We start from the raw sequence: 12,970 nt of genomic DNA, 5'->3' as shown, positions 1-12,970 counted from the left end.
TAGTGTATACCCAGTATGATAACCCATGTATTTCCTATATCTGGGCGATGCGCGATTTCCAACCACCACCATGCATTTGCTATAGCTGGGCCATGATTTCCAACCACCACAATGAAGGAGAGTTGTAAGCATTAGACAAGGTACAAATTGTAGCAAGAGATATGTACCTCTCATGCCAACTTTCATATGTGCCTTTGATAATGCTAAAATCCAGGCCAAGGCCTCTCGTGGAAAGGTAGCTCGCTCTGATCTCGGCAATGTGCTGTCCAGAAAAACACCGCAGCTGCTCTCTAAACGTTCATGAAAACTGGTGTACCAGCTCTCTCGCAATAACAAGTAAAGCTTCTACATACGTGAGGTAGCTTGACCGTTTTGATGTCAAATTTGTCTTTACCCTTCTCTTAAACGTCTCTACGCATATCTGCTGGTAACGGGTGATGTGTCTCGTGATAGTGTCCTCACCGGTTTTCGTTGTTCATATGCTAGTAGTTGGAAGAACATTTCGCATCACTGCTTTTTAAATTTGACCACTTGGGCTAGGATAATACAATGTCTTCAAAATTTATTTTGATGCGTAGGCGTCAAATGGCCCATTGGAGGAAAAAGCAGGCGTCATTCGTCTGTAGCACTCAAACGGCACCAAAATATCCATTGGCTGTGACGCCGCCTCAAGGGCGCGCCTCGACGAAGTTCCCATTGGCTGCGATGCCACGTCACGAGCTGCGCCTAGGCGGAGCAAAGCGGGGGACAAAAAAGGAAAAAAAAAAACTCCTGTGCACAAACGCGCCAGGTGTTGCTTGAGGGGAGAGGGCATCGCCGTGGCACCAGGTCACCCTCGCTCTCGCTCTCGGCCCTAGCGATCCTCGACGGAGCTCAGCCGGCGAATGGGAAGAGCTGCTGTGGCAGGTGTTGCGACAGGGGAGGGCATGGCCGCATTGCTGCGCAAGTTTATGCTAAAGCCATAGAAAGACTAATGGCAATCAGCGAATTGGGGTCTGATTTTTCTTTACAGCTATGCTATCTATTGCTAGGGATCTATGCATTTTTTGTGTCTGTCAACACATCTGCATGAGCAAAAACTCAGCAGCCGAATTTGATGCAAAATCCCTTCATTCTATGCGAAATATGAAGCGTCTCATTATTTGGATATGCATTTTCAGTAGGTTAGTAATCAATAGGCACCATTTTCAAAATATGTAGACTCTCAGGTAGATAATAAGGGTTTCTCAAAGATGTGCCGCTGTGCAACCCGCGTCGGCCATGTACACGCTCGCACCGCCATATCTTTGTGTCGTTCCATACGCTTACGTGCCTAGTTTCCTTCCGCTTACCCGGTGTGGTGGTCCCGTCGCGCGTGTCTAGTTCCTCCGGCTCCCAGAGTTGGCGGGATACTTCCATGTGAATGTACGCCTCCGATCAAGACCACCGATCAAAATAAAAGTGAGTGTGCGTGTGTCTTCCTTCGGCATGCCCGCCATCGCCGCTCACGAGAAACAAAATTTGCTCATACCTTTGATCTACGAGGGAAACTAAAAATTAAAGGGAGTTTTGAGAAAAAGTGCAATTATTTTAATAACAGAAAACTCAAACATACATTATTTTTCTACTTAACCTCCTAGCACTTCTACGCACTTCGCCTAACGTTTCACAACTTTTTTGATTCCGTCGGGAAAAAAGTTTTTTTGGTCGCACCTGTAACCAATTTTGCACTACACCAATGACTTCTGCATCGGTTGTAAATCTTCGCCTGATCGCTTCCTTCAATGGTCCAAACATATGAAAATCGCTTGGAGCCAGGTATTGACTGTATGACAGGTCTTCTAGCAATTCTAATCCCCACTCCTTTATTGTTTCGGCTGTCCGTTTGGCAGAATGTGGACGAGCGTTATCTTGTTGCAGGATGACACCTTTTCGCAGATTTCCAAGACGTTTGGAACTCATACCAGGTTCCAGTTTAGTTTGCAACAGATCACAATATTTCTCATTGTTCACAATTTCGCTTTTTGGGGTGAAATGAACGGCTACCACACCTTCCATGTCTAAGAATAATGTTAACATAACCTTACCAGCTGACGGTTGAAGTTTAAATTTCTTATTTTCTGGTGATAATGAGTGTTTTCAAACCGTGCTCACAGCCTTACTTTCGGTTCGTGAGGATGTACCCAAGTTTCGTCTAGAGTGATAATTTGCTCTAAGAACCCATCTCCCTCGCTACGATAACGGGCCAAATGTTTACAAGAGATGTCCAACCTTTGTGCCTTATGCTGCGCTGACAATTCCTACGGCACCCACCTTGATCCCACTTTCCGAAAATTGAGCCAGTCGTGCTAGTTGGGATACGCTGAACCATTACTGATATGCAAAGTATTGGCGATTTCGTCCACTGTGATTCGTCCGTTTTCCATCACCATACCCTCAACGACTTTAAAATTGTCCTCAGTCGTTGAAGTCAATGGCCAGCCCGATTTTTCCTCGTCACATAAGGAAGGTCTTCTCTGTTTGAAACGCTCTATCCATTCGTAGATGTTACTTCGCAATAAACAACTGTCACCATACTGCGATTGCATTCGACCAATAATTTCCGCAGGTTTAACACCTTCCGCAAACAAAAAGCGAATGTTTGGTCTCAATTCCTCCTTGGTGCAGATCGACAAAGGAGCTGCCATGTTTAACATTCTGCTACACTCTAACGACTACCGCGGGAATAAAGGCCCGTTTATAGTCCGACGTTTCCGGCGCGCGGGCCAGCGTCGTTTGCGGCCGGTCACGCTACGCCGGTTACGCTGCGCCAGCCGAGATGCCATGCCCTCTATACTCCAACGCGCGCGCCGTCGTCTGCTACCTTCGGAGCATGCGCAGAACGACCCCCAAGTCGCGGGCCGCCCGCAAAAGCCGTCTGCGAAGTTGCGTTGACGCCTGTTTCTTCGCAGTCGGATCAGTTTCGTGCTTCTCGAACGAAACATGGCTTGGACATTATCCGTGCGACAGAAACTTGCCCTTGCGTTATTAGTACACCGTCTGCGACGGAAGCGCAGGCGCTCCATGTACGTTCGTGAAATTTTCGCGGAACGGAGAACCGCCAGCGAGTACCACCAGCTAGTGCAAGAACTGCGGCAGAAGGACCCGGAGTACCATCTCAAGTATTTCAGGTAACCGCACTTCGCACAAAGGGTGTGGTTTATTATTGTTGAGATTGCATGTCCCTTTTTAGCTCACTGTGAAGTATGCGAGCCGCTCTTTTCATTGTTAGAGACTACCGTATTTGGGTGCCGGACTTCAAACAATAAATTCATCTGCGCTAAAACGGCCTATTGGAGAGCTAACACCGCTCACGAAGTAGCATACAATTGTCTACATGCTTTCAGAGATCGTTCGCCATTGGCACTTGCCTGGATGTTGTGTAATTAACGATAAGTTGGGGTTCCCAGCAAGTACAGTCATCAAAAAAAATTCTGGCTAAGCAGCTGAAATGACGGGCTACGCCACTTGCCGGCTGTAAAGGCAAGCGATGGCTTAACTCGGTGGGTGGGCAAGTTGTGCGGTTCCTTGAACATTCCAGTCAGAAGGAAAGAGCCACCGCTTCTCATACTAAAACACCCTTAACATGCTGCGGTAACCGTCATAAACGCACAACTCACCTGCCCACCGAGCTGATCTGTTGGCTTCTTCTTCGATCGGCAGGTGGGGAGCCTTTCGAGGCTAGCTGCTTGGCTCGCGTCTGCAAGTACTGTACTCGCAGCCGACAGCAGTTTTCTGGGAGGCGTCGTTGTCAAGCTCGGACTTGGATTTCACCTAAAGTTCGTCAACCGGGCCCAGCTGATAGCTCGAGCCGCAGGGGTACTCAACTAAAAACCCACCAACCTCTTTTATCAGAGCAATCAAGTCTACTCTCTCTCCTTAATTAAAAAACCCCAGAAAACATAGGCAAGTACCGATGTGAACTTACATCTAAAAGAACACTGACTGTAATATGCTACCTCAAGTATGAGCAGTGTTAGCACCCGATTAGGCCAGTAGTTTGCGCGCAAGAATTTTGCCAAAATGCCCGAAAACAATAATTGACTGCGTATTATGCTTTGCATCACCGAGTGTATTCACACTCCGTCGTGTTTTGTTCTCGATTTGTTAAATTTTGCTGTTTCACAACCTGTTCTAATGAGATTCGGTACTCTTCTGGACATGCTTAGCGTTATTTTCAAGAAATGTTAACTTCTAATCAATTTCCCCGCAGGATGACCAAGGCCTCTTTTGACAAACTTTTGAGCCTTCTCTACGACCGCATCATCCATCCACCAAACCACAGGAACCCAATCTGCCCTGCAGAAAGGCTAGCAGTCACAATACGGTAAATATTCTAGATTTTATTTGCGTTCAATCGCAGTACTCACCGGTGACCGTCTTATCTGGCATGATGCTCGACCTACGAGGTCACCGCGGTGTATTGCCTTGACTTTTAACCATGCCGAAGACAAACACAGTTAAGGTTTAGTTTTTTTTTTCGAATGTTCTTTCCTTATCCAGCACAGTAGCTGGGAAAACGACTGTGTGTTGTTTCTTCACTTGTAGCACCGATTTTTCTAAATGCACTCTGACCGGTTAGCCCAGTTGTCTGTTCTTCAGTTGACTTGCGTAGTTCGTACTTTTTTCCTTACCACCTGCATGTTGCACGTTTCGCTCAAGTTTTGTCTAGAAAGAGTATGCCTGCAAATGATTCCACGGTTGAATCTAATTGAAGTGCTGAGTCAGCCCAATTGTATATCAACAAACTATGTCAACTGAGTTGCAGTTTACAATCGTGCTACTATTCTCAAGAGTTGGGCTTCTTCAAATGAACAGCAGTGTTCGATTATAGTAGAAAAACACTTAAGTAATGTTTCTCTTAATAAAAATGTGTTGCGAGTCAGCACTTGTGTTGTGTGCTCTTCGTCCGTCATGCTTTGTTTCCAAGCTGTTACAAACATGAATAAGTGTCAACTTGCCCAAATCGTATCCATAATTGTAACTTCAATTTGGCTCTTTCTATCCTTCACAGGTTTCTGACAACCGGCGGCTCCATGCTGGACATAGCTTTCAGTTACCGTATGGATGTGTCCACTATGTCGGGATCCTGAAAGAAACCTTACCTGCCATTTGGGACTGCCTTTCCCCAGTTGTACTCAGACAGCCAACCAAAGATGAATGGGAGGTCATTAGAAAGGACTTTGATTCCAAGTGGAACTTTCCGAATGCTGTGGGGTGTATAGACGGCAAACATTTTGCTATTACTTGTCCTGATGGCAGTGGTTCAGAGTTTCAGAGTGGTGCAGTGGTTCAGAGTGGTTCAGGTACAAGGGCTTTTATTCATTGATCATGCTGGCTCTTGCAGACGCACACTATCGCTTCATATTGGTTGATATTGGTGCCCAGGGCCGACTGTCTGATGGCTCTTTCTTCAGAAAAAGTGATATCAGAAAAAGTTTTGAAAATAACACACTTGACTTGCCTTCGGGTCATAATGGCCTGCCGCTCTGCATCGTTGGAGATGCGGCGTTTCCACTGAGGCCCTACTTAATGCGCCCCTACCCCGGCAGGCAGTTGAATGAAACAAGAAAAGTATTTAATTATAGGTTGTCACGTGCCCGCCGCTGCGTCGAAAACGCGTTTGGAATTTTAGTGTCTCGATGGCGCTGTTTCCTCGGAACTGTCAGCGGTGACGTAGAGTTGCTTACAGACATGGTTAAGGCGGCGGTTTGCTTGCACAACTTTCTGCTGTCTGACAATGCCTACTGCCCAAATGATTATGGTGACAGGGTCAGTGGTGACAGAATCCAAGAAGGCGGCTGGAGGCAGACCATAGCGCATTTAAACCATCAGAGTGCTGGCAATGGCAGCCGCTCTGCTGTAGACGCCATGCAAATCCGGGACACCTTGGCAGATTACTTCATGTCGCCAACAGGTTCCTTGCCATGGCAGCTGAGGGTAGTCAGGCGGTGCTAATGCATAGTATGAACTTGTTAACTCTGTGTGTAAGCTTATTTCTTTTCCCTTCAAAGTAGGCAAAAATCACAAGTCACATCAAATATGAGCATTTATTAACAATCTGGTGATCACTAAGTTTACGAGATTCAGCTGTATTGCACTAGTGACATATCACATATACAGCCTTCGACAAAATTTCAGACCCCGGGGGTTTCCTTCTGCGGCACACTGTGCGACTCATGGTGTATCCCCAGTATTCCATATCTCGAGGAGATAAGAAGATATTTAGTCCTGCCAGCTACACTGTGTAGGTCTTCCAAGAGTGCCGCAGAGGCCCCACCACACTGCTTACAAGCAAACCCTTCAGGCTCTGAACTTTTGACAAAGGGTGTGCGTTCTTGCAACACTTGTGTTCCTCCATGCCAGGTCATTGCACATCTGCTTTCTGTACAAGCATATCACGAGAAAGTGTGTATTTGTTTTGTACACCATAATAAACGGATTGACACAAAATTTGACGCTTGACGCTTTATAATTATGTGTAAGACATTAGTGAACATATATCCCCACGTGAAATTAGCCTCCAGTCAGTAAATAATTTACAGTTTAATTTCTTCTATACAGCTTCAGTTTCAGGTTGCTAAACAATGGTTGTGATGTCCCGAGTATGTGATCATAGGATACGTACGCAAATGAAATATAATGCCTGCTTTGTAGTTTTAGTTCATACCAATGATTGCATTAAACTGTTCCAGAAGTCGAAATGACAGTGACTGGACAAACAGCTATTGCACTTTTTTATGCGCCTCACATGATCTCATACTCGCTTGTGACTTCAGAAACATTGTTCGGCAATCTGACACTGAAACTGCATGGGAGAAGAAATTCCAACTGTAAATGATTTACTGACTACAGGCGTTTATGAGATGGCCCATACCCTACGTATTATAAAGCAGAAATATATAAATAAATATTTTGTCTCAACCCCTTTCAAGACTTGCGTTCATGTTTAATGTTTCATTTGAACACATGAAGGTGATGCAGACTATATCGTACAAGATGTTTGATATGTGAATGAATGTGTGCTTCGTGAATAAATACATACTGGGAACTTCAGCACTGAACTCTTTTTTCCCCTTTTCTTTCCTCCTTGAGCAATACAAATGCCATTCCCATGACATCACAGACAGCCTGTACTACGAAAAAAAATTTGCAGCAGTGGAAGTAGCAGGCGACACTACTAACCACATGAAACATACAATACTTACAGTTAAAAATTTTTAACTATAGGGCTGGCTAACACACATTGAAACATACAATACTTGCAGTTAAAAATTTTTAACTATAGGGCTGGCTAAAACAACAGGCAACGTGAAAACAACATGAAAGCAATGGTATTAGGAAACTGTACTGAATGGCAGGAAATTTTAAAATGTGAACTGGCAATGCCTCCAGGTTACAAAAAAAAAAAACATTGCAGGGAACGCAAAAAAGTGAACACGCAAGGTATCAGAAAAGCAAATCACTCTTGCAGAGATCTGTAAGAGTGATTTCACAGGGGCTAGTTGGGTCTATGCGGTGAAGGGCAACAAATCATCTGCACTCTTTGTTCTCTTTCGTAGCCTGGAGGATATTCGTACAGGAACAACGAAAAGAACAACACAAAAGGACTGAAAATGGAAAGGCACACAGAGGCCTATGTGTCTCTCAATGTTTCAGTCCTTTTCTCTTGTCCCTTTGCTGCTCCTTCACCAATACCTTCCAGGTTATGAAAAGAAATGAAGAGTGCAGATGACTTTGTTGCAGCACAAAAAGGCATGTTTTAAACCTAAGAGTCATCAAATTCGGCGATGAGCGCCATTATTCTTGCCTTGCACCTAGAAGCAACTGCCCTTGGCATTCTGTCAAGGCTCATGGCTATAGACTGTGCAAATGCCTCATTCTCAGTCATCTGCTTGCCAAGTTGGGAAAGGAGTTGCTGCTCAAAGTAGTCGCAACTTTGCGACTTTTTGGGTCGTTTTGAGGGTGGCTCCCCCACCGTGCGATCTCCCTGGCAAGCAGGTTCCCAAGGATTTGCTGCTGGGGCTTCCAGGCTAACGTCGTTGCTGCTGGTGGGTGGTGGCGTTGTCGTTCCATCTACCATTGTATGAAAAATTGCCTCTGGAGTGGAGGCACTATCTTCCTCTCCTGGTAGGCCCGCCGAGCCCACGTTGCTGGTTGTTCTAAAAAAAAAACAACAGTCGATTGAATTGAGTTAATTTGCGTCTTGTCTTCCTTCTCACTTCTTTTATTGTACTGCAAAAAAGTGTCAGTGTCCTTCAGTGAAGTGGAACAGTGCTACACAAAGGGACGAAGACGAAAGCAAGACAAACATACAGGTGCTGCATTTCAACTGCTGTTTCAAATTCAACTGATATGCATGCATTTGGTTTGTCTTCATGCCTGTGAGTAGAGCTGTTAGAATCCACAAGATGCTGACCCAACTAGCCGAACCCTTCACATGATGACCCTTGTCTCAAAGCGAAAGTATTGGTGCTGCCTCCGTGAAGCCTCGGTGAGTAAAGCATCGATCCTCCAGAAGTACCGGCTACCTCCCCACAACATCTAAAAATCCACCCACAAAATCACTCGCAACAGCTCAATTGTCTAAGCATCAACATCTGCAGAATTCACGCATCAGATGTCTGATAGTCCCACAAGTTTGTTCTATGACATTGTTGGTATAACTTTTGATTTAGGTACTAGATAAAATGATACTAGACAAATGCTATGAAAATTGCAAAAAAAAATGCGAGCAACGCCGACAGCTTTCTCCTAATGCTAATTTTTATAAAGCGCAGCAATGCATTCAATTGCAAGGAGCCAAACAAATAGGAGGCGAAGGCCTCGTGCGCTGTTATGGAGGTGCCACTGCGTCGGAATATAATAAGCAGCGCCAGATTATGCACGGCGCGCGCGAAGAGCACAGGACCCGTGAAATGTACGTTTCTCGGCAGCAAGCGCGTGAGCTTCATGCCTCTCAGCGCGCGCACGCACGCACACACACGCGCACGCACACACACACACACACGCACGCACGCACGCAACGCACACACACGCGCAAGCACAAACACGCGCACACAACACACACGCACCCAGGCGCACGTAACACACACACACGCGCTGACAACTCCACGTAGCTGGCAGATCCAACAACGGAGACATAAAACTACTCACTTCCTCGGACGACCACACTGCTTGTAGAATTCCATGGCAGCGGCGAACTCCCACGTTTGCCTCGGCACGTATCCGCTGCCGCTCCTCGTCGCGAGCTCGATAACTTTGAGCTCGCGGGTGAACCGGTCCCTTAACCGCTTCCACAGCTTGTGGCATTCTTCCACTACAAACCGCAACGGAGGAAACAAAAAAGCAAACATGACGGTGCATGCCGCAAGAAAACTCGCTTTGGGCACGAAACGTGCAAAGGCGAACACAAGCAGACGTAAACAGCTCACCTGTGGCGAGACCGCTGCTCTGCCTGATCTGCTCCCATGCGTTTTCCTTGCGCTGCTGGTCGCGGAAATCCAGTCGTTTTGTGTCATAGACACAGGGGTGTTCTTTAATGGCTTCCAGCAGCCGCTCAACAATGTTATCGGAGTCGGACATCGCGTTTGCACCGCTCGCGCTATCGCTCCGCTGTCACAGGCAGCGGCCATTTTCTTCGCGCGATGCATTGTGGGCTGACGGTGCCGTCGCCTCCGACGCGCGAATGGCTCCGGAGCCGTTTCGGCGCCGGGCACGTCGGGGCGCGTCGGAAGCCGCCGGTTACGTTGGCGGCGCCGGTGCGCCCGACTATAGAGGGGTTGTTTTCTCCAACGTAACGTAGCGTGCGCGCGCGTGCGTTACGTCGGACTATAAGGGCTCTGTTATACTCCGACGTAACGTCGACGCGCGCGCACGCTGGGCACAGCGACGCTACGCTAGCAAAACGCGAGCACTCTATACTCTGACGCGCGGCGCGACCGACGCGACCAGCGTCCGTCGGCGCGGCCCGGCGGCAGCCGGCGCGAAATGCAGCATGCTGCATTTCATGCTGCATTTCGCGCCGACGACGTTACCCAGACTGCACCGCGTCCGTGTTTCTTTCCACGCGGCGCTCACTTTCCGCGCGGCGCTCTGCTCTACTGAGCATGCGCTGTTTTGGCTGCGGCCGCTACGTCGCGCCGCGTCGCGTTGCACTATAGGGCAGGCGGATTTGCGCCTGGCGTGGCCTCGCCGACGTGACGCGACGAAACGAACGCCGGCGCGCGCGCGCGTTGTGAACGTCGGAGTATAACAGAGCCCTAAACGGCCCTTAAGAGTGACACGTTCCACAGAAGTGTTGCAGGCAACACAAATTCAGCGCTGGATACTAGCAGTGTTACCAAACCCTAGTGCGAGAAGTTGGAAAAGTCCGTCTACTTTTTGACTTCCCCTCGTATATTCTGTGTAACCTCTATGTCGTGTGCTAAACTGCTTCGCTGGTAATCTACATTCACATCAGTGGAATGGTGCGCGATCTTTAGAAGTTTTTTCTCTTTTTTATTTCATTTAAATGTTCTCTGTTGCTTACTCTGTTCAAAAACATTTATACGTTAGTCAGGCACTGCGTAATTCTCGGTCTGGAGCGGCATTTCATACCAATACCCAGCGCTGAGCGCTATCCAGCGCCCCAGCACCAAGCCCGGAACTAGGCCCATAATCGGCACGGCACTGGACACTGGATATTGGGTTTTCCTATAAGAATAATTGTGAAACGGTACCAAACCATAAAACCTAAGATAAGGAATACTTATGCGAAGTGCAGAGCAGACCTCCAGCACCTCATTTTGAGCTGCGCAGCTTTTTCACAAGGGAGCTCCAACCTTCAACGCTTGCTGCAAGGAGACATTATAACTCTAGGAAATTGAATATAAACTAATCCTGAAAGACAAAACGCCACCTCAACATATCGGAAACAAAGTGGCTTGTTTCAAATTGTGTATGAGGGGTTGACCAGCCCATACGAGAGCAATGTAACTGAACATGCACCTAGTAATACCAGCCTGCATAAACGGAAGACCTCAGCCTGAGATGAAGGTGCGCCTCAGCCGACACTGGGAACCTGGATTCCTTTCCAAACTAATCCGCAATAGCGGCCGAGAGCCGTCCCGTTCCTTAAAAAATGATTCATGTCATTCGTTCATGAATTCATTCATTCATTCATTCATTGATTCTTGATTCATTTGCCCAAAGGGCAGTTCATCTATTGTATTTCCATTATGGGTTGGTCGTGAGAGGTGACTGGTGAGAAATAAATACAATCGAAGAAAAGTAATTGGCATATTATATCTATCCCTGTTTCTAAGGATACAGGCGTACCGTTGCTGGGCTTGGTATGGTAAGTGATTTGTCGCGGTTGCTGTCAATTTCCAGACAATTTTGACACCTCTGTCCCATGGGGTCAACAAGCCACGCTGTGAGTGAGTAATTTCCAGCGGATTCGCGGCTGACGGTAACGATTGTGTTGTTTCCCAGGTCGTCATCAAGAATGAATGTTTCTTGAATAGTACCAGTGAAGCCCTTCGCTTTGAACATAACCTGCAAAACGAAGGCAATGCTGGTTAACTTCTAGTACAATGCGATACAATCATTATTATCCGTCAAACAGATGGAGGAGGTGGTGAGTAAAAGGTGCCCATCCGATCGGTTTGACAAAAACACACACTACAGCGACCTCTGTACAAAGGAATAGGCGATACCAGAGAGCGAGAGGAAATATAACAAAAAAAGAAATATATCACACAGAAACTTTGTAAATTATTACCAGATATTTGCATGCAGTATAACATATGTAAAGAAAACCACATGGTTCTTTTTTAAAGAACTCAGCAAATATTTTTCAGAAAGACAAGTTTTCCAACATTTCGTTCAATACTTACATAATACAATTCACCTGTGATCACCTAAAGGTGGGTATACTGTACCTGGTACTTTTTCCCCGAAGTACTATGTTAAGGCAAATTTTCAGCTACCCATATATTTTTTTTCTCGCAGGTGACGGGAGTTAGGCATTCTGGGAGACGTGTTATAGCTTGTTCTCGCGACGGCTCGTGAACACTGCTGTGGGGACGGTGTAACGCCGAGGAGAACGTTGTATATCGGGTCTTAAAACATTGCACTGCATCTTCAATTCTCCCTATCGTTTGTGAAAGACCTTCTTAATATTTCCTATGCAAACGTTAACTTAAAGTCATCCTAAAATAAAACTACACCCATATTTGCAAGGACAAAGGTCTTCAAATTAAGCTTCCTTCGCGCGACAATTGCGCTCTGGAACTCTTTAGCCGGCGGCACTCGCCCAGTTTGTGTCTACACTTAGCGAGAGTGACCACGTGTTTATAGCATTTATGTTCCTGAACTTGTTCAATCTTGCTTGATTGTTGAAGTCGATAGTATGACGGAAGCCTGTCTGGTCGGGATAATGCATACAAAGAAGTAAGGGATCGAGACACCGACCGGTGGTCGGTGTCTTAATTCCTTCATTTTAAGTTTGCTTGATTGTTGTTCATGTATTCCCTCTCCTGCAATACGATAGGGGCTCAGCTGCAGTATGTGTAAAAACATTAAAATAGAATTACTGCGACATCCACTGCAAGCGGTTCGAAACATACTACAAACAGCAAAATTGTCGATGAGACCGATGTTGACAACCTGCAAAATTCGCGATCCAGCGTTCTGTTTGTTTATTTGTGCTACATAAAAATTTTTCCAAGGTTGAGAGAAAGCGCCCCAAATGCAAAAAGTGCAGCGCGACTATTCGACCGTCCCGATACTACATCTAAAGCATATAAACTTATTTTGTAACCCACCGATCTGACTTGTACCGCTAACGTGTGAGTGGGACTTTCGCAAAACGTTCTGTAAGTGTAGCATCTATTTCACGTAAACTTTAAAATAATATAAAATGTGTTCGCTTGAGATGAACTTGCACTGTTTAGAGAACAGCGACATC

General features: G+C 46.4%; 1 protein-coding gene across 1 annotated transcript; it reads right to left on the bottom strand.

Moving 5' to 3' along the window:
* Nucleotides 1–7,311: 7,311 nt before the first annotated feature.
* Nucleotides 7,312–10,013, bottom strand: LOC119431692 (uncharacterized). The gene is made up of 3 exons (XM_037699171.2): nucleotides 9,453–10,013; nucleotides 9,175–9,337; nucleotides 7,312–8,180 (listed from the first exon to the last, which is right to left on the bottom strand). Exons 1-3 carry the CDS (start codon nucleotides 9,601–9,603, stop codon nucleotides 7,787–7,789), a joined length of 708 nt encoding a protein of 235 aa, XP_037555099.1. The 5' UTR covers nucleotides 9,604–10,013; the 3' UTR covers nucleotides 7,312–7,786.
* Nucleotides 10,014–12,970: the final 2,957 nt, after the last annotated feature.

The sequence above is a fragment of the Dermacentor silvarum genome, chromosome 10 (genome assembly GCF_013339745.2).
Source record: "Dermacentor silvarum isolate Dsil-2018 chromosome 10, BIME_Dsil_1.4, whole genome shotgun sequence".
Classification (NCBI taxonomy): Eukaryota; Metazoa; Arthropoda; class Arachnida; order Ixodida; family Ixodidae; genus Dermacentor; species Dermacentor silvarum.
Note: the sequence above shows the minus strand (reverse complement) of the source record. Positions and strands in the feature narration are given on the sequence as shown.